Source organism: Dipodomys spectabilis, unplaced genomic scaffold (genome assembly GCF_019054845.1).
Source record: "Dipodomys spectabilis isolate Male_0828 unplaced genomic scaffold, ASM1905484v1 ptg000783l, whole genome shotgun sequence".
Taxonomy (NCBI): Eukaryota; Metazoa; Chordata; class Mammalia; order Rodentia; family Heteromyidae; genus Dipodomys; species Dipodomys spectabilis.
In genome coordinates this window covers 26,951,408-26,973,698 of record NW_024871460.1, presented here as the reverse complement: position 1 = coordinate 26,973,698, position 22,291 = coordinate 26,951,408, and the positions used below count along the sequence as shown (strand labels likewise).

At 39.1% G+C, this 22,291-nt stretch overlaps 1 protein-coding gene across 1 annotated transcript; it reads left to right on the top strand.

The window, feature by feature from the left end:
• The first annotated feature begins 1,598 nt into the window (after nt 1-1,598).
• Otud6b (OTU deubiquitinase 6B) lies at nt 1,599-21,282 on the top strand. Its single transcript, XM_042673005.1, has 7 exons — nt 1,599-1,760; nt 2,280-2,431; nt 6,416-6,496; nt 12,725-13,037; nt 15,209-15,270; nt 19,932-20,038; nt 20,683-21,282. Exons 1-7 carry the CDS (start codon nt 1,679-1,681, stop codon nt 20,765-20,767), a joined length of 882 nt encoding a protein of 293 aa, XP_042528939.1. The 5' UTR covers nt 1,599-1,678; the 3' UTR covers nt 20,768-21,282.
• Nucleotides 21,283-22,291: the final 1,009 nt, after the last annotated feature.

The window sequence follows — 22,291 nt, the reverse complement described above, 5'->3', positions numbered from 1 at the left end:
AGCCCAGAGTTCACGCCCCACGACCGACCAAAATAAATAAATAAAAATAAAGCAGTATTTTCCCAGTATACTGAATATTTGGCATACCTTTCAGTTTAGGACTACATAACACAGGGTGAGTAATACAAGCATGTAATCTCTAGGAGGCAGGGACAGAAGAATTAAAATTCAAGAACACTTTCATAAATACCAAAGAACAACAAAAATCCCTCCAAAACTATAAAAATCATCATTTAAAAACCCGTCATATAATCGGTTTACTGCCCTAAATATAGCAATTAAATGTAATGCCCCAATTAGCTTTCATGCTTATTGTTCTTTTATACAATTTCCTACTCCAGTTGTTTTGTTTCATGTTCTCTGCTGGCTGCATGACCATTTCAGAAAAGTTTTTGGAAAAGATTCTTGGTGGGCATTCTTAAGCCTTGCTTTCCAGTTTCCTGCATACAGAAATAGTAACTTGACAAGGTATATAATTCTTGGTTCAACAATTTTTCCTTAAAACTCTAGGAACCCATTGTCTTCTGACACTTAGAACTGCAAGATATAGATGTGAGGTCAGCCTGACTTTTGTTCTTTTATATGTTGCTGATTTCTCTGCCTGGATCCAGCTTGTCATTTTTTTTTTTTTTGACCCTTTAAGTTTAAAACGTAGCCAGACTTCTACGTATTGCTCTCCTTTCGTTAAATTTAAAGGTGCGGCGGGGGCTTTTCCCATTTTGGAGGCCTCTTTCGTTTTAACTGTGAATGTTGTTCAGGTGGTTCCTTCATTACAGGATCAGCTTCATTGACCTTGACCCGTCTCAGGCAATGTGGTTGTGTTTTCCTCCTCTTACACTGGCCTCCTTCCCCGTCCCGCTCCGATTTCTGTGAACACGCCACTGCAATAATCTGACTTTGTGCCCGCCCGGCCTACACTTTGCTGTCACTCGACCCCCCGGAAGCTTCCGGGCCGGAGGGCTCCACGCCCTTGCATCACACCACACGGCCAACCGTCCGTCCGTCTCTCCCGCGTCCACGGCTACCATCTCCGTGACCACACGAGGCGTCTTTCCCTTTCCTTGGCTCTGCTGCATCTCCCCAAATTGAGCAGAGCCTAGCGCCCTTGAACAGGAAGAGCTTGGCTACGCTGAACCTGATGCCGCCCAAAGACCTCTGCGGACAGCCCACCGCTTTATTGTTCATTAAAAGTCCTTCCTCCTTACTTATCTTTTCAATAGCTCTCCTTAGCAAAGACAGTCAAAAGCTAAACCACTTTCCATCTTTCGAATCCGGAAACCAAATCGAAAAGACTCCCCCCGGCGCTTCCCATGACGTCATCTCCGCGCGCCTCCCGTCAGATCCAATGCCCTGGCTGAAGGGGCTGAGGCGACCTGTCAGTCATCACCGCGGGGCGGGGCCGCTGGTTCGCGTTTCCTCCCTGGCCGCCCCGCCCAATCCGAGGGGCGGGGGTTCGCGGGAGCGCTCACGCGCAGCTCTCGACTCCGCCTCCACCTCGGTCCCGAGGCCCGGCTCAGATCCGGTGCCGCCTTGAAGGCGGGGCTGGGGCTCCGCGGTGGCCAATGGCGCCCCGGGTGAGGGTTGAGGGGTGGGAGGTGCTTGCTGGTCGGTGGTGCGGCTCTCCCCCGCCGCCGCGTGTGCCCTCCGCCGGTGCGTGTGCCCGGCGGCCCCGGTCGTCATGGAGGCTGACCCGGCCGAGGATCTGGACGAGGAGGAGCAGCTGGCGAGGCGCCATCGCAAGGAGAAGAAGGAGTTGCAAGGTGACCCTCCTCGGCCCCGCCGACCGGCGGGCCGTGCGGATCCCCGGGTCTTCCTCCCGGATCCGCCCGCTTGCCCCCGTCCCGCGGCCCCTTAGTCCCGCAGCCGTCCTTTGCTGAGCCCCGCCGCGCGCCTCCTGCCCCGCGCCGGCCGGCCGGCCGGGCCTGGGTCCCCCCCGAGGACCGATCCCCGCCTAGTTCCCCCCTTCCCGTGCCTGCCCCAGCGGGCCGCCCCAGCGGGTGCATTTTGTATCTGCTTCCCTTAGTTCGGAGGGTTTCGAAGGTACTTGACACGTTGAAAACTTGTTTGTCTCATCCGCTCCCCTTCCCCATTCTCTTCCTCTAACGAACAGATTCATGGTTCTATGAATGAAGTGTTTGGTAGCTATTCCATTGTTGTAACGTTCACACTTCTTGCATCTATGTAACTACTTTTCCTATGTCTTTCTTCCCTTACTGGTTCTTCTTTCCTTTTCTGTTAATCCCGAGTTTCTAATTTTTATGCCTTTGGTGGCTTTTTAGCAAAAATTCAAAGCATGAAGAATGCTGTTCCCAAGAATGACAAAAAGAGGAGGAAGCAACTCACCGAAGATGTTGCTAAGTTGGAAAAAGAAATGGAACAGAAACATAGAGAGGAACTAGAGCAATTGAAGCTGGCTTCTAAAGAGAATGAGGTGTGTGGAATGATGTTGTCGTTGCCTGTAATATCTAAATACACGTGGTTACTTCGGTTAAGCTGTTTATTATATATATTATCAAAGGAGTAGGGGAATGAAGTCATTCCAACATGCTCAAACATCACTTTCATTAACTTATGTGTGGCAGTGTGTTTCTGTAAGGGAGATCAGCAAAGAAAGTACAGTACTTTATCTGCAAATGAAAGTTGGAAGATCAGACTTGTAGTCCTAGAATTGCCAGTGAATAGGACTGTAACCTGGCAAAGTTACTCAGTCCTTCTGTGCATAATTTTCCTGGCAGATAATGATGACACAAATGTTTTTGCTGTTTACACAGATCTTGTAAGAACCAAAAGGGAACACAAATGTAAGAACATTTTAAAGTCATTAAAGTGCTTGGTGATCAAGGTCTGTCTAGTAAGTGATGTAAATGAGTAGACAGGAGCATGTTAACTGTCATTATTTTAACCGGTATTTGTCATCGTAGGTAATACATGATTGGCAAGCACTTTAACATACTATGTCTTTTACTCCTTGGTAACACTGTAAGGTCTTTCCTGTGAAGTAGAAGATAATCACACTTTCCCAGTGGGAAATGAATTAGAGAAATTAAGAACTTGTCTTAAAAATAACAGTTCTTAAGTGCCAAAGACAAAATTGAAAATCAGAATCATTTCATGCTTACTGAATTACATTGTAGCTTTGTATAGTGTAATGTGTTTTGGAGATGAAGGTTCATATAGCCATACTCTTATTTTTTTTTCTTTTTGTGGTACTGAGGTTTGAACTCAGCACCTTACATTTGCTAGGCAGGAACTGTATCACTGAGTTGTGCCTCTAGCCACTTTTTTTTTTTTGTGCTGGTTGTTTTTGAAATACTGTCTTGCAACTTGCCTGATGTGTGCCTGAACCATGATCCTTCTATTTTTGCACTTTTCACAGTTGGGACAACATATGTATGCCACCATACCCAGCTTCTGTTGAGTTTAGTCTTATAGACTTCTCTGTGGAAGTTAGCATGAAACTGCAATCCTTCTGATGTCAGTTTTCCATGTGGCTGGAATGACAAGCATGCATTACTATACCTACCTATTGGTTGAGAGAAGACCTCAAGTGTATGCCTAGACTGATCTTGAGCCGCAGTCCTCCCCATCTCAGGCTCCCAAGTAGTTAGGATTTAGGATTATAGGCATGAACCCCTGGTATCCTGTTCTTACTCCATTTTTATTGGAGATCTTTTATTTTTATTTTTTTGTGTTTTGGCGCTGGGGCTTAAACCCAGGGCCTGTGCACTGTCCCCTTTTCTCCACAATTTGAGCCACAGCTCCACTTCTAGCTTTTTTTATTTTTTTTGCCAGTCATGGGGCCTGAACTCTGGGCCTGGGCGCTGTCCCTCAGCTCTTCAGCTCAAGGCTAGTGCTCTACTACTTGAGCCACAGCACCACTTCTGGCTTTTTTCTTTTTGCTTATGTGGTGATGAGGAATCGAACCCAGGGCCTCATGCATGCAAGGCAAGCGCTCTACCACTGAGCTACCTTCCCAGCCCTAGAGATTTCTTATATCTGTATGAAGTCTTATCTGCCACAGTTAAATTTCATTGTTTTATTTTGGGTCTGCTGTTAACAGGGGAAACAGCTTATCTGTACTGATTACAATGGTCCTATAATAAATGATAGGTTGAATTTCTTTAACTGTATTAGCCAGTTATTAAGATCCTAGCCTTTCTTGCTTTTGCAGTACTTAATCTCAGCAAACAAGGATTGTGTTTTCACAATTGTGGTATTCCTAATTATCATCCTATCTTTCTTATTAGCAAGATAGTTTTATTTGCTTTTTTAGGACTTCAAATTTGAGATTTCTTTCCAAGGTTTCCAAGGGAAATAGTTTAAATCTTGAACTTTACATAGTCTGTTAAAATAAAATCTCCCATTCTTTTCACTTTTACTAACTTGTTTTCTTGTTGACACCTACCTAAATTCTTATATCATAGCTTTTTTGTTTTTCCCATGCCTTTCTGTCCTGCCAAATGTATTAATATGGCTGTGAATTTTAGCAGCATCCACAAAAAAATCGTAAGATTCCTAATGTCAGTAAACTTAATAATTGGCCTTAGAAGTCTTTATATAGTTTTATGTTTTTATCACTTGGGGATATAGCATTTTTAGGGACTCCTTGAATTAAAGGCTTTGAGTTATTTTTCTCATGTATCATTCTGAAAGCTAGCTTAACATCATTATAGTAACAAAATGCTAGTTGCTTACCTTAATAGAAGACTAGTATACTTTGTTTTTTTCTTTAACAAACACACAGTTAGCTTTTGAGGATTAGGACTGCTTGTAATATTGAATGATCTTAGAAATAAAATATGTTTCTGCTTGAAGGTCGTAGTTGGTTTTGGTTTTTGTTGTTTTGTTTTGGTGCTGAGCCTGGGACTTGAATTGAGGACGTGGGCCCTGACCCTAAGCTTTCCTTGGTCAGGGCTTGTGCTCTTACCACTTGAGCCACAGCTCTATTGCTATCTTTTTGGTCATTAGTTGAAGATAAGAGTCTCAGAGAGTCCCCTGCCGGGGCTGGCTTCTAGCTTTGATTCTCAAATCTCAACCTCCTAAATAGCTAGAGTTACAGACTCGAGCCAGCAGTTCCTGGCTAGGTCTCAGTTTTGTAGGAAGGAAATGATCGGGAAATTGGACTCATCGTGTTCTAGATAATTAAAATGGAGAAAAGACTGTGTTACCCCATTTAAGGTTGGTAGAAATGAATTGAGGCAGAGTAAGATTTAGATTTCTTATGTGACAGATGTCACATGTGACAGCCATTCTATGTGACCCACATGACATATGACATGTGTGACATATGTGGCAGTTATGGCATGTATTACACGATATGACCTGACATATATGACATGTGGGCATGCATTACACATGGCATGTGCAGCATAACCTGACATGTGGCATGGCATATATGTGACGTGCCATATATGTCAATAAAGAAGAATGTATGTTTTCTATTTTTCATCAGTGTCTATTATATTCATGCTGTAAACATCCCAAATGAAATCTCTTTGTACAATTCTTCTATGCTAATACTGTTTTTTTAAAGGAAAATGAAAAAAATGTTCTGGCTCAACAAATATTTAGGGGTTTTCTGCTTTGCTTTCTGTAATTAATATCTAGTTTTATTTCACTGTTGTTTTAGAGCACATTTGACTTGATTTCTATTTTTTTAATTTGTGAAAATGCGGTTTCTAGTGCAGAAATGATCTACAGTACTGGTTCCACTGAGCTTGCCGATGATTTGTGTTCTGGTATTGTTTTGTACAATACGTGTTAATTGTATTCAGTTAACTTGTCCTCTTCAGTCTAAATACGCCTTCACTCATTTTCCACCTGCTGGCCCTTTCAATTACTAACTGGGATGCTGAAATTTCTAGGTATTGTAAAGAATCTATTTCTTTTTGTAGTTCTGTCATTTTTTTCTTATACATTTGGTAGTTTACTGGACACAGGTGAATTAAAGCTTTTTACATCTTGCATACGTATATATATATATATATATATATGTATTATTAATTTTTTTATTATGAAATGTCTGTTTAATTCATGATTATTTTTCTTGCTCTGAAGTCCGATTTGCTTGAAATTACTAAAAGCTCTATGGGTCTGTTCTACTAAAAAAAAAGACAAGATTTCTATGTACTGTCAACATTCAGAGAGCAAATCCGCAGTGAATGGAGTAGTTAGAAGGAAGACAGATGGGCATGCAAGATGAGCTTTAGCTTTGAAGAACTAGCATGAAGTTCCTTGGGATTCTGGGAAATTATTTCATAAAACTAGAGAAAGTAGATAAAATCATGTAATAAAATGTTGCTGTTGCTGAAATGCAAAAGGTAGGATTGGATGTATTTGTGATTTTCAGTGATGACTAGTAAGCTAATATTTTTGATAATTTAAAATATTTTTTTATGCTTTTTGTTTCCTTCAGATAGATTCTATTGCCGTTAACATTTCACACCTGGTAATTGAGAATCAACCACCTCGGATATCAAAAGCACAAAAGAGACGGGTATGAAAGTCATGTCACCAAGTATAAAAATTTCTTCTGTGTGCTTAGTACTATGTGTGTACAAGAAGGGAATAGAAAAAATGAAGTTCCTTAGTGTTAAGTACTTTCTATGTTTCTAATATGTGTGGCTGTTTTTGTGAAATTTCATTTAATCAAGTGAAGTACGATTTTGTATCCCCATCTATTTTATAGAGAAGAAGGCCTAGGGCAGTATAACATAAGGTGTTCAGTTTGCAGTTTACCTAAAGGGTAGGCTTGAGGAGGGAGAGTATAGAGGAATTCTTTTAATCCCAGACTTGATTTAGAATGGCTCAGACCTTTAACTCTATTTGAAAATCTGTGGCATTGAATAAAGAAACAAGGATTTGAACCTAAAAGTTAACATATATAGTTGTTCAAAGTTGTAAGAGAATTATGTTGATATTTAATAGTTCTTCTAAAAATTCAGTTATGTGTGGGTTAATTGTATAAAGTGTTAAGTGATAGATTGGGATTTGAAGGAACTACAATATTTTAGACAGGTTATTCTAAATAGGAAAACTAGTATAAAACATCAATAGCAGCAGCAGCAAAACAACAACAACAACAACAACAAAAAACCAAAACCAAACAACCAATTATGAGAATGAAATATTACATTACAAAGACTATATGGAAAATAATTTATTGGAAATAACTAATGGTATTGATTATGAGACTATCTTTAGATAAGTAAGACCTTTTCACTTGGAAAAAGAAAAAGGGGTGGATTCGGTGTGTGGGGAGTGGGCAAGACAGAGGAGAAAGCAGGGAGAATCCACTCAGGAATTCATGTATATCCTTCAAAATTAAGAAAAATGAGGGAGGGGTGAGTTAGAAGGGATGGGTGAGAACGTTGAAAGGGTGACATTGATCAAGATGCTCTTTGAAGTACAGTATTCATAATTGCTCTTTGAAGTCTTTATCTGATTTTTGATGCTCTATGAAGTATTCATAAACTGCTTGTTAACTGGCAACTCCTTTGTACAACTACGTAAAGATAATACAATATTTAAGAAAAAGATCTAAGTTCAATCTTTCCAGTTGCAAATACTGTTCTAGTAGGATTCAAAAAAAAGTATTGTTTAGATTTTTGGCTAGCCTGAGACTGTCAATTTTTATGCCTCAGCCTCCCCAAGTGCTGGGATTATTGGCATCTTTTAAAACTAATGCTGCATCTTACATAGTTATAGGTAATTTGGCAGAGAATGGAGTTTAATATTAGACAGATGAGTTTATTATCCGATCCTTGTAGCACTAGGACTGAACCTAGGGCTGCACATGTGCTACACAATTGTTCTACAACTGAACTACAGCCTTTAATTTCACTTGCAGTGACTTTGTAAGATTCTTAACTTCTTTAGGCTATAGTTTCATATGTGTGTGTGTGTGTGTGTGTGTGTGTGTGTGTGTATACACACACATATATAAAATGAAAAATACTGATTTCATATAATCATTTTATTAAATAATATACTGTTATTGGAGCATTGAATGGTTGGCAAATGGTGTTTACTGTGTTAAGTATACTATAGTATAAATAGTATAGTATAGTATAGATAGTATAGTATAGTATTGTATGTCCCAAGCTGGGCACAGGTGGCTCACACCTGTAATTATAGATACTCTGGAGTATGCGATTTGAGGATTGTGGTTTGGAGCCAGACTAGGCAGAAAATTCCTGAGACTCTTATCTCCAATTAACCACCAGGGGGAAAAAAAAAATCAGAGTGGTGCTGTGGCTCAAAGTGGTGGAGCACTAGCCTTGAGCAAAAAACAAGCTTAGGGATGGCCCCCAGGCTCTGAGTTCAAGCCCCATAACCAACAAAAATATGGAAAAATAAAAACAAAATAAAACCCAAGAACAGTGACTTTTTTGTTTCAAAGTTAAGTGGTAAATCAGTAGTCATTTATTTTACTTTTATGAAATATTTTTTTTCTTGAGTAATGGGATTATGAGTTCCAAAGAAATTCTGTACTATTTTAGAGACTGTCTAGTTCCAACTCCTTACTTCTGACATTCTTTTTGCCAAGTTCCCACACTTGTCACCCAGCTTTTACAAATCAAAAGTAGGTTGTATGACAGTAATATAACAATAGTTTTTAAAATTACCTCCAGTAATTGATACAACTTATAGTAGCCTACTTCATTCTAGAAAACATAAGGATACAATTTCTTTTCTTGTTCATTCTTACGTGGCCCCTTAAGAAAACAAAAAGGGTGCCTTCCTCAAAAATGTTTCATTTTTCTCCTAACCCAAATTTATACTTTTTTGGCCATACTCTTGGACAATTAGTATCTTTTCTCTTCCAAGTAATTTAGCACTTGGAAGTCAGATGCCTTGGAATTTTCTTACTAGTTTGTTATATTAATCAAATTCTCAAATAGAAATATTAAAAGTTTATAATAACTTAAGAAAATGGAATCCAAAATCAAAATGGTTAGTTAGGAGTTTGAAACCTTTATTTTTGATAACCAGTTAACTAAGTATGTATAGTTGTCCAGAGACAAAACTCTGGGAGAAAAACATGACAAAACTGTAAATCTTGAGGAATCTTGTGGAACATGTGTCTTGTTTGTAACCTAGAGAAGGAGTTTTTTTTATTTTGTCCTTTCTGGGGCTTGAACTCTGGGCCTGGGTGCTGTCCCTCAGCTCTCCAGCTCAAGGCTAGCACTCTACCACTTGAGCCACAGAGCCACTTCGGGTTTTCTGGTGGTTTATTGAAGATAAGAGTGTCACAGAATTTCCTGCCCAGGCTGGCTTTGAACCATGATCCTCAGAGCTCAGCCTCCTGAGTAGCTAGGTTTACAGGTGTGAGCCACCGACGCCTGGCTGAGAAGAATTATTTAAAAAAAATAATTAATTAAAAGAACTTTGAAACTTTTTTGATGTGGTGAAAAAGTCCAAAGAAGATATTAGAATAGTGGGCTTCAAAAAATATAATGAAGCCGAGTGCTGGTGGCTCACGCCTGTAATCCTAGCTACGCAGGAAATCGAGATCTGAGGATTGGGGTTCAAAGCCAGCCTAGGCAGGAAAGTCCATGAGACTCTTATCTCCAATAAACCACAAGGAAACCAGAAGTAGAGCTGTGGCTTAAAGTGGTAGAGCACTAGCTTTGAGTAAGAGAGCACCCAGGCCCTGAGTTCAAGCCCCACAAATGACAGATTAAAAAAAACAAAAGCAAAAAACGAAATTTGAGAGGTAGAATGAGATTTATTCAATATATTTTACAAATAAAGGCAAGACCCAGATTATTTCTTATTTACTGAATTTAATACAAACTTAGGACTTAAGTACCCTGTTGTCATGATTTCCCATGCACTGCTTTTGCTTATATTAGCTTATCAACTGGTATTTAGTTTTACCAATAGTTTTATTTGTAAATTTCATGCTGTTTTTCTCTAACATAGTTTTGCTAGACCTTTTTGGTTCCATCCTATCTCTATCTAGTTCTTTAGATATAGAAGACATAGTACCTAATGTTGTTGAAACTATTTTGTAGGAGAACGAATCCGACAGACTTGGCACCTAGCACTTTGCACGCTGGAAAGCAAACAGTTACCTTGAAATGCTAAAGTAAAACATGAGTGGAGAAAATGAAATGGTGCAATTAGTATTTTGGAAATGCACAGCATTTTACAAATAAAGTTGCACTCTGCTAATGAAAAGTATATGGCACCATTTAACACTAGCTCCCATCTGCTCCAACTTTTATTCTGATTCAGGAGCCTGGATAGAAGGAGCTCTGGGTGTTCTCCCTGAGCCACGCTCTGTTCTAACCAGCTGTGTGGCCTTTGGAAATCTTTCTGCGTGCTGTTTCCTCAGAAGAGGAAAATGAGGGGTTTTTGGAATTAGATGATTTCTAAGGTGCTTATTCTTCTCTCCCCTCTAAAGTATTGTGTAGCCTTTTTTAAAGTAAGAGTGCCATCTTGTGTTGTAAGATTTTTATGCTTCCCTGGGAAAACCCAAGAACTGCTTGCCTTTGATTCAGGTAACTTAGAATTGATTTACCTTAATCTACCACGGCACTTCACTGGGCAGTATTACAAGTATGTGGCAGCAATTTCCATTGAGGCTTGCCTTCTCTCCTCCACTTCTGCTCTGTGGGGGAGTTAGAGCCAGGGTGTAGAAGTCTTTACTTACTCTCCTCTTTGTTTACCAATTCCTTCATTATAATTTACTACTAGTATCAATATTTGTAGAATGTAGTTTGACTGTTTTTATTCTTTTAAATTCAGCAGTTTTCACTGAGTGAACAAATAAAACAAACTTTTGGTAGAGGAGTAGAAAGATCTTAAAATCACACATTTTAAAATAAAATGTATTTTATAATTCTTCTGCCCATATCTACTGTCCACAAATGCTTGTGCATATCCTTTCAATTTTTTATGTGCTGTTAGCATAGGATTAATAGGTACTAACTATATACCCAGGTCTTAGCTCCTGGCCTGGTTTTTGTACTGTGTCTAGCTATGAAACCTGTGTCATTTTCTGACTTGTGATTCTTACTAGTTAAGCTGTTCAGATTCCTTCCCCAGACTTCCTGCTCTGCTATTTCACAAATCTCTCAGTCCTCACTTTACCTCATGCTTTCCTGTGGCATAGAGAGATTCTTAGAGAGTTTGCATAAGCAAAGTAAAATGAGAATGTCAAGTATGATGCCATTTTTACACGTGTTACACATTTTCCATGAGTATAGTACAGTTAGAAGCGTGTTTAAAAAACAATCTGGAAAGGTACACTGCATACCTATGGAGAGCATGGAGGTGGCAGAGATTCTTAGAGGGGAATTGTGTGTGTCTGTAGTGTTTTTGTAAATGTGTTTTTGTGAGTGTTATTACTCATTAAGCGTATGTGTAGTTGGACTGAAATGTTTGCCTGTGCCCCTCTAAAAACTCCTTTGTGATTAGAATGACAAGAAGCTAACATTGGCCTGAGCTTAATTGTGTAATGTGTTTATAGACCTAGGACAACTCCGGTAGAGTGCTCGCCTTGAGCTGAAGAGCTGAGGGACAGCACTCAAGCCCAGAGTTCAAGCCCCATGACCGACCGAAAAAAAAAAAGACCTAGGACAACTCTTAAAATCAGCAAGTAAAATTTTAGAACCTTGTTATCTTTAAATAGGTTTTATAAGGCTGGGCCTGGTGGTACATACTTGTAATCTTAGCACTTGGCTCATAAGGATGGCAACTTCAAGGCCATGTTGGGCTGCATAGCAAAACTCTGTCTTAAAAAATATATAAGCTGGGTGCCAGTAGATCCTAGCTACTCAGGAGGCTGAGATCTGAGGATTGTAGTTTGAAGCCAGCCAGGGCAGAAAAGTCCCTGTGAAACCGGAAGTGGCATTGTGGCTGAAGTGGTAGAGTGCTAGCCTTGAGCACAGAGAGGCCCAAGGACAGTGCCCAGGCCCTGAGTTCAAGCACCAGCCCTGGCAAGAAAAACAAAAAAACTCCTTCCTTTTGTTTTTCTTCCTCTTTCTCTCCCTCTTTCTCTTTCTTTCTCTCCCCCTCCCTCTCTGATAGACTGACTTCATAAAAAAAGTCCTTTCTCTTTTCTTCTTTCTTTCCCTTTTTTCTCTTTCCCTTCTCTTCCCTTCCCTCCCTCCTTCCCTCTCTCCCTTCCTTCCTTTCTTCCTTCCTTCCTTCCTTTTTTCTTTTGGGGTCCGGTAGTGGGGCCTGAACTCGGGGCCTGGGCGCTGTCCCTCAGCTCTTCAGCTCAAGGCTAGCGCTCTACCACTTGAGCCACAGCACCACTTCTGGCTTTTTTTTTTCTGCTTATGTGGTGCTGAGGAATCGAACCCAGGGCCTCATGCATGCAAGGCAAGTGCTCTACCACTGAGCCACCTTCCCAGCCCTCCTTTCATCTTTTTTGAGACTGAGTTTTAACTATGTTTCTTAAACAGATCTGGAACACTTACGGAGCCCAAATAATGCCTCCTGAGGTGTGGGATTATAGGCATGTGTCAGCATGCCCAGCTGCAAGAAAAGCTTTCTATATCTCAGTTTATAGTTAGTATTGGGAACACACATCTCTTAAAGAACTTTACTGTATAAAGAATTCTACAAGTGATTAGATAAATCTGATAGTGCTTTGGGGTAAGGGGGAAAATGGAAACAAGGTTTTAGAGTCTTAACATCTCCATCCCTTTAATAAAGTAGAATTGCTTCAAATTATTAAGAAATTACTCTTTCTGCATTCTCATCTTAGGAAAAAAAAGCTGCATTGGAAAAGGAACGGGAAGAGAGGATAGCCGAAGCTGAAATTGAGAACTTATCTGGCGCTAGACATGTGGAAAATGAGAAACTTACTGAAATACTGGCAGCCAGGGAGCTGGAAATGAAGCAGATTCCGTCTGATGGCCACTGTATGTACAGAGCCATCGAGGACCAGCTGAAATCACAGGACTGCACCCTGACTGTGGCTAAGCTGAGAAGTCAAACTGCTGAGTACATGCAGAGCCACGGGGACGACTTCTTGCCATTTTTAACAAACCCCAATACAGGAGACATGTATACACCAGGTTATTTACGTTTTCTCTATGGTTGGTTAGTTGATTAGTTGTTTTTGTTTTTTTTTTAAATTTAAATTTAAATTTTATTTGAAGTAGTTGTACAAAGGGATTTCACTTGATTATGAATACAACACATCTTGATCAATGTCAACCCTTATACTGTTCTTTGCCCATCTTTCTTAATCTCATCTGCACCTTCAAGTTATATATTACCATTTTTACATACGTATATTGAATACAAATGATTGTATTTTCCTGCCCTTCCTCTCTCTATTGATCTGTAGTTAATGGTTGTTTTTAAATATATGTCTCCGGTGATAGGACATAACCCATAGAGCCCTTGAGGAAGAGAAAGAATCAAAAGAAAATTGGACAGAATTGTTTTCTATAAATTAATATATACATAAACACATAAAGTTTTAAGAATATGAACAGAGAATGATTATTAGTTTCTTCTATTCATTGCAAAATTTAACGTTATTTTCAATAAGCTATAATTAGAAATTTCTATTCAAGTAAATTTTGATTTGATGTTTAATGACCTGCCTTATTCTCTATCATATTTTTGGTTGTTAAAGATAAAATAGATAGAGTGAAGCACACAAGTGTACAAATGAGGGAGAATGGAAGGGATGAGTCTTTGAGGAAGATGGCAGGTTTGGTAGTGTTGATTGGAGCAAGTCATGTGGCCAGGGTGAGTGCTGGAGAAAGAACAGTTAAGGTTGACTTTCCTTTCTTGGAATGTGTTTCCTGCAGAAGAGGGTGAACAGGGTGGAACCTGACAGAATGCAGAAGAATGAGCAGTAGCAACTGATGAGGTCTTTAGCTCTAAGGACCTGTTAGGAAATAGGATTATAGAGATACCTAATTCTATTGCCCACTGACTTCTTATGAGTGTTGTATTTGAAATGTTACATATTTCTTAGTGTTTTAGGTCACTATTTTCTAAATGATGAGAATTTGCTCTAGGATGTGAAACACATTTTCCATGTATTTTGTAGAAGAAACATAAGAAATGACTCTTCAGTTGAAACTCCTGAACTAGGGTAGAATATTTCTGACATGATTTGAAGTCAGAAAAAAAGACAAAAGACTTAATTATTCATTCTTTCATTCGCTGTTTAGTGAAGATCATTGTGTGCAGGTGTAGTTCTAGGCCCTGGTCTCAACACTGAGGAGTGGTGAATGAGTCAAACACACTGAGGAGTGGTGAATGAGTCAAACACAAGCACCTTATTTTCCCTCTAGTTCATCACATAGTTCATCACACATTCTCTTCTGGTTTTTTTTTTTTTTGGGTCTGGTCGTGGGGCCTGAACTCTGGGCCTGGGCGCTGTCCCTTAGCTCTTCAGTTCAAGGCTAGCGCTCTACCACTTGAGCCACAGTACCACTTCCGACTTTTTTCTTTTGTCTTATGTGGTGCTGAGGAATAGAACCCAGGGCCTCATGTATGCAAGGCAAGCGCTCTACCTCTGAGCCACCTTCCCAGCCTCTCTCTTCTGTTTTGTGTAGAGAATATATCTGTGGCCCATTTTAACACAGTGAATAAAAAGATAGATGAGCAGATAGGTCTTTGGAAACTCAGTTTAGGGCTTTTACTTCTCCTAGGACTGATTGCAAGATTCCTTTCCTTCACTAAGAATGATATTGAAGCAAGTAACATAAGTGCTTCTGAAATAACAAGGAGGTGCTCTTTAATGATGTCTGATGAGAATTTAAACTCATTTGTACTTTACCTAAATTATTTTCGTATATTTCTCATAGGGTTTTGCAGTAAGCCTGATTGTGTAAAGTCTACACATTAGTCTTCTGTGGTATTTTTTGGACAGAGTCTGGGCTTTAGAACACATGTCAAGATAATAACTGTGGTGGCAGTTTTGAGAGTTAGTGTATTGGGTGGGAATAGAGAAATAGTCTTGTTGTGTACTTTCCAGGCCACAGCTTCTGAAGGAGGAAGACAGGAATGCATTGCTTTCCTTTTGGATGGAAAGGTGTTGGAAAGTTGGAGTGAATTAAGTGTGAATCTGGGAAATGGATTAACTTGTAGAGGCAGGTGATAGGGAAGGGAGATGTTCATGACTTGGGGCATTTTTATCAGGCATCCTGGGAGCTATAAAAGGGATCTTTTGACACGAGTTAAGACAATTATTAAGTGCTATGTTGTGATGTGTTCTCTGCAGAAGAGTTTGGAAAGTACTGTGATGATATTGTAAACACAGCTGCATGGGGAGGTCAGCTTGAGGTAAGTGTGTAATTATTCATAGTGATTGTAGGTTGTTAAATTATTTCTGAATCTCTTTTGTAGTTTTAGACAGTTTTCAGTTGATATTAATTTCTCCTGGAAGATTTTTTTGTCCTTTTACAATTGCCATTTCTTTTTTTTTTGCCAGTCCTGGGGCTTGAACTCAGGGCCTGAGCACTGTCCCTAAGCTTCTTTTGCTCAAGATTATCATTCCACCACTTGAGCCACAGCACCACTTCCGGCTTTTTCTGTTTATGTGGTACTGAAGAATTGAACCTAAGGCTTCATGCATGTGAAGCAAGCACTCTACCACTAAGTCACTTTCCCAGCCACTATTGCCTTTTTTTTGGTCAGTCATGGGGCTTGAACTCTGGGCCTGGGCACTGTCCCTGAATTCCTCAGCTCAAAGCAAATGCTCTACCACTTGAGCCACAGTGCCACTTCTGGTTTTTTGGTAGTTAATTGGAGATAAGAGTCCCAGGGAGTTTCCTGTCCCGGCTGGCTTTGTGATCCTCAGATCTCAGCGTCCTGAATAGCTAGGATTATAGGCATGAGCCACAGGTGCCTGACCACTATCGCCATTTCTTTGCTGACTAAAGAGATTGTTAATATTCTTATGCTTTCAATTAAAGTATGCACCTTGAATAAGTGAAGCACTATTTAATTTTAAATAGCTCAGTGTTAGATTTCTGTGTTTGAGAAGCTTGCTTAAGTTTTTTTTTTTGTCGATCATGGGGCTTGAACTCTGGGCCTATTGTATAAGTTTTTATGTGTGACACTGCTGCTGATATATATATTCAGTCTTCTGTTTTAAGAGAAATGACTTGATGAATATAGTGTTATGTGTCTGAAACCAGCGATTGAGAGGCTGAGGCAGGATGATTAGCCTGAGCTACAGAACCTGTCAAAAAAGAAAAGGAAACAACAACAAAAGAAGATTTGACTCTAGATAAGTGGCTGATGAAAAATCGCTGTGGGGAAAGCAACTTCTTTACCTTGGAAGTAGAAAGTGAGCTGGGCATGATGGTACATAGCTGGAATCCCAGCACTGAAGAAGCCTGAGCAGGAGGATCAGGAGATTGAGGACAGCCTGGGCTGTCTCAGTAACAAGAAGAAATAGAAAATGTTATTTTCATGTGAAATGCAGGTCAGTCTTACACAACTGTATTAAATCTTAGGCAGTTTCCTAGTTAATAGTGACTTACCTGAAAGCAGTTAGTTGATACCTTGAAATTCACATGAGAATGTCATTTGGGTCACTTGAAGTCACTTGGAGGGAGTTTTAGTAAGATTTTTGTTGTTGTTAGTGGCAGTATTGGGGTTGAACTCTGGGCGTTGTACTTGTCTACAATATGAGCCCATACTGTTAGCCTATTTTGCTTTAGTAAACATTTTTTGCCCAGGCTGGCCTAGAACACAATCCTCCTGACATCTGCCTATCTAATAGCTTTGATTACAGGTATGAACTACCTTGCCTTGCCCCAAAACTATGTGGTTTTTTTTTTTTGGTCCCTTCTTTTTTAGGGAATTACTGGGATTTGAACTCAGGACCTCATGCTTGCTAGGCAAGCATTCCCAAGATTATTTTTTAGCTGTAATTAAACAACTCTCACTGTTAACAAAATATCTAGGTGGACCCAGTGGTGGTGAGCAATCTGGATATTAGAAAAACAGGTGATGAGAAGTCAAGTTCAAGTTCTGATTTTTCCTTGAACTTCTCAGTTTTGGGACCTTGGAGAAGTTAGCCAAATTCTTGAGCTTGAGTTTCTTAATTATTGAATGAGGATAATCACACACTTATTTGGGCTTAACCAATCATATGTGAACATTGTATAAAGCAGAGTAAATTCGTAAAAGTTTATAAGCTAAAGTGCTAAATGTAGAATTCTAACCATGTTATTAAATATTCCTGTGTAATGTTAATTAGTCATCTTGAATCTTCTGTGGCATCTGTGTTTTAAGATATGTTCAAAATCTTTTTCTTAGCAGTGTTATAGTTGTACCTCTCCACTAGAGGGAGCTGTGTCCATTAGTTTTGTGTGTTTTTGTGCTTTTGGAAACTCAGGAGATTTTCATAATAACTTAGAGGCACATTAGGTTAAAAGACTTGAGTTTTTTAAAAGGATCACAAACTAATAAGAATACTGGAGACTTAACAGTGTAAACTCAGAAAGTCTTTCTAGCACATCTTTTGAAGACATTTACTCAGGATCTGTCTGAATTCATTGGAAATAAAAGTTGTTATTTTCACACTAGGATAAACTTACATTATTAATCAAAATTAAATAAAATCTCTATTAACTGATTTCTAAAGTTAGAAGGGACATTAGGATTTCTAGACCTTGCTTTTTTATACCTTCCATTCTTAGTGTTAAAAAATATTCTTCTAGGGCAGGGAAGTTGGCTCAGTGGTAGAGTGCTTGCCTTGCATGCCTGACGCCCTGGGTTTGATTCCTCAGCACCATATAAGCAGAAAAAAGCTGAAAGTGGTGTTGTGGCTCAAGTGGTAGGGTGCTAGCCTTTAGCTGAAGAGCTGAGGGACAGCACCCAGGCCCAGAGTTCAGCCCCCATGACTGACCAAAAAAAAAAAAAGTGTTCTTCTAGATATAAGAAAAATGTATTTCAAAGGAAACTTTAAAAGCACAGAGTATGGGATTATATTTGTTACCATGCAACAAAGGATCCTTTCTGTATTCTCTCACTTTTTACATTCTTCCACAAGCTTCTAAAAGGACTATGTTCTTGATGGATTTTTTTTTTTTTTTAATGCCAGTAGCTTGAATTCAGGGCCTCACATTTTACTGGATTTATTAAACTCTAGATGTTGCTCTACCACTTGAGCCACATTTCTACTCTGTCTTTTTGATGGCTAATTGGACATAAGAATCTCACATTTTACCAGGGCTGGCTTGGAATCTTGGTCTTCAGATTGCAGACTTCCTCCTGAGTACCTAGGATTACAGGCATGAGTCACCAGTGCCCAGCTTTTGATGTGCTGGGTAATACAGAAAATGTAGAGATTAGATAAATGCATAGAAGGTTGATTCAAGGCTGCTAATGGTTGTTATTGTTATTCTTATTGTTGTTATTATTATTTAATGAACTTAATGCCCTAGAGTTTCTAAGTTCCTCAAATCAGCACAGATTATTTAATTTCTTCATGTTTGACTTTGACAGGTCATTTAATCTTTTTCTGCCTCATATTCAGTGTCATTAAAATACTGCTTGTGTCTGTCCCATAAAGTTACTGTGAGGATTGAATGAGTTCATACAAATAATAATGTATGTAAGTGGGGCTGGGAAGGTGGCTCAGTGGTAAAGTGCTTGCCTTGCATGTATGAGGCCCTGGGTCTGATTCCTCAGCACCACATAAGCAGAAAAAGCCAGAAGTGGTGCTGTGACTCAAATAGTAGAGTGCTAGCCTTGAGCTGAATAGCTGAGGGACAGTACCCAGGCCCAGAGTTAAGGCCCCACTACTGAAAAAAAAAAATGTATGTAAGTACATAGAGTTCTTGGTCATAGTATGTTGACAAAACATTAGTATTAATTTCATTAGTGACTATTATTCATCAGGCTTTAACCTCCAAGTTATTATTGTTGTTGAGCAGTCCTAGGGCTTCTTAGGCCTGCTAGTCAAGTACTCTACCACTTGAACCATGCCACTGGGCCTTCAAGTATTTATTGTAGTTAAGAAATTCAAATTATGTAATATGTTAATCAGACAGATTTCATTGTGAACAGTTTGTACACATATCTCATTCTACTCTTGCCTTGACAAGTATAGAACGGTGGTTCTCTGCTATTTTTACATTAACATCATCTGAAAAGATCTTAAAAACATAAACTTCCTGCTGGGTGCGGGTGGCTCTTGTCTATAATGGTATCTATTGAGAAAGCTGAGGTCCGAAGATACGGTTTGAAGCCAGCCCAGGCAAGACAAATCTGAGAGTCTTAGCTTTAACCAGCAAAATGTCACACAGGTATAATTCAAGTGGTAGAGCACCAGCTATGAGCAGAAATGCTGAATGATAGGTTGAGGCTGAATTCAAGCCCCAGAACTAGAACAACAGAAGAAAAATAAACTTCCTGTGTTGTCCTGGCCCCCCGTTGTGGCTGATTGGGTATTGAGCTTAACTAGTGGTATTTAAAAAATACTTTTATTATGAAAATTTTCCACCTCCACTTAATTAACTTGGATGTTGCATTTTTTTGTGAAAATACTGTACCAGAGGGGTTACAGTTACATGAGCAACGTAATGAGTACATTTCTTATCAAGCATTGTTGCCTCCTTTGTTTTTCCCCTACCATCCCTTCCCTCCCTCCTCTTCAACTACACTCTCCCCCCCCCCCCCCCCCCCCCGCCTAAATTGTAAAGTTCGTTTTTTGACATAGTGTCTTGTACATCTCATTGTTGCAATGGGTCAACCTGTATCCCCATTTAAACAAATTGTTTTATCCCTGTTGCATTTTTACAAAGCCATTGTATATCTAAACTTGACAAATTTCTAAAGTCCAGGATTTTGGCATAGTTATGAATAGAGCACATCTTTGCTGTGACTGGTTGCCATGTTTAATATGAATGTACTTTAGTAGTTAGTGATCTGAATAAGATTCACCATTTTATTTTTCTTACTAATGCATCTTTTTTGTCTCCTTGTAGCTAAGAGCTCTGTCTCACATTTTAAAAACACCAATAGAGATAATACAGGCAGATTCTCCTCCTATTGTAGTGGGTGAAGAGTATCCAAAAAAACCACTAATACTTGTGTAAGTATTTTTGCTTTTGTGTATGAAAATTCTTACAGATCTATTTTTCATAATTAAGACAAGAAAGGAATCTAAAAAAATTACTTTAGGCTGTGTATATCAGTTAATCAAACAACTATCTTGAGCTGAGTCTATTCTGTTTATCTTGTCTTAAAGGCAACTCTAGTACCTGATTTTTGTGTATGAGATAAGAGTAATTTTAAGTCAATTCAAAATGATGAAAAGTTTCAGGATTAGTTTGTATTGCCTTGGTTTGCTAGTGATAGGCCTAACAGTTTCAGCAAGTATAAAAGCTGTAGCATATTCAGATGCGATATCTTCTTTATATTGTAGAAGTATTTGGTATGATTGAGAAAGGGCTTCTGGAATACAGCATGGAGTATTTGATGTTTTTAGTGTTTATTAGCTATTTCTACTTCAATTTAGTATCTGAACCTTTCCATTTTATCGCCAGTGGTTGAACCCCTCCAGGTCTGATACTTGCCAAATGGCATTGAACTCTTAAAAAGTTCATGCCGTCTACTGAGGGACACCTCTAGGGACTGGCATTTGGAATGCTTGGTTTTATATTCCTAATAAGCATTTAGATACACCAAAATATTTTCATCATGAAACTACTCATTCCTTCTTTTTTTTCATTTCAGATATATGAGGCATGCATACGGCTTAGGAGAACATTATAATTCTGTTGCACAGTTGGTGAACACAGCTACTCAAAATTGCAACTAGTTTGTAGTGTTATACAAGTATTTGTGTGCTGATCTGATATTCCTATCAAGTGCTAGATTGTTGTCAGTGCTACTGAAAACACAACTACCTTAAGTCAGTTTTAAAAGTAAGTTTACTGACAGGCATTTAGAAATATATTTTTACCAGTGTCCACTTAGTGGTATATTTGCAATTTCGTAAGTCTAAAATTGAGAGCATCCTTTGTTGACTAAGATGGTACCTGTTCTGTGATACTTTTATTTATAAGCATCTTGGACATTCTATTCTTTTTAGGAATAAATTATGTTTTAAATTTTGTCTCCACTACTAAAATTTTCCTAAGTAATCATTTCAATGTAATTTTCCTCAAAGAAGTAAAATGACTCAGTCTCTGTCATTGCTGTGATGTAGTTTGATGATAGCAGATGTAATTGGGGCTCAGAAAGTGGATGTTATTGCTGAGTGTCAATGGCTCACACCTGTAATTGTAATCTCAGGAGGCTGAGATCTGAGGGTTGCAGTTCAGAGCCAGTCTGGGCAGGAAAGTCTCTGAGACTCATCTCATAAACTACTCAGAGCACACTGGAAGTGGTGCTGTGGCTCAAGTGGTAGAGCTCTAGCCTTGAGCAAAAGAAGCTCAGGGACAGCACGTTGACCCTGAATTCAAGCCTCAGGACTGGCAGTAACTTTGGTGCAGCTGGGATTCATGGGGTGATGCTTTTTATTTAGCTATTCAAAGTGCAATGAAGAAGCTTGCTTTAGTAATTAAGAATTTTTAAGGACTGGGAATGTGTCTTAGTGGCTGAGTGCTTGCCTTACATGCATGAAGCCCTGGGTTTGATTCCTCAGTACCACGTACACAGAAAAAGACGGAAGTGGCACTTGGCTCAAGTGGTAGAGTGCTAGTCTTGAGCAAAAGAAGCTCAGAGACAGTCCCCAGGCCCAGAGTTCAGGGCCCGGGACTGGGAAAAAAGAAAAAAAGAATTTTTAAATACTATATAGTTATGAATCAGTTGTTAAATTTATAGAGATGAGATGTCACGGGTAAACTATATGTTTGCTCTCAGATTTAAGCCTCTGTAGTACCAGAGATTTACCTTTCATTTTTGTGTATCTTTGAAAAAGACCTAAAGGATAACTGTCTTTCTAATGCCTTTGTTATTCTTATTGTTTCGTAGACTTTGGATTAGCATTAGTAGTATCATTTCTTGCTTCTCTTCCAGCTGGAGGTTTTGGTTTGCTGGTGCATCCTTACCACCACCAGTCAGATGCTTTGCTTTCCTTTTCTCCCAAAGAACATTTTGTGGAAATATTCTCTTACCTTGGGCAACTTGAGGAGTTAGCAGTATAAAAGGGGTGAAGCTCATGTTCAGTTCTAATGTTTATTCTATTTTCAGCTTTTTAACAAGATTTTTTTCCATTTTTCTCACTCTCTAGGAATTTAGAAGGGAGTATTGATTACTTATTTTTTTTTTTATTATATAATCGTCACTTTTTTTCCCACTCAAACATTTGAGAATTTTTAGGTTACTTTTACATGGGTAA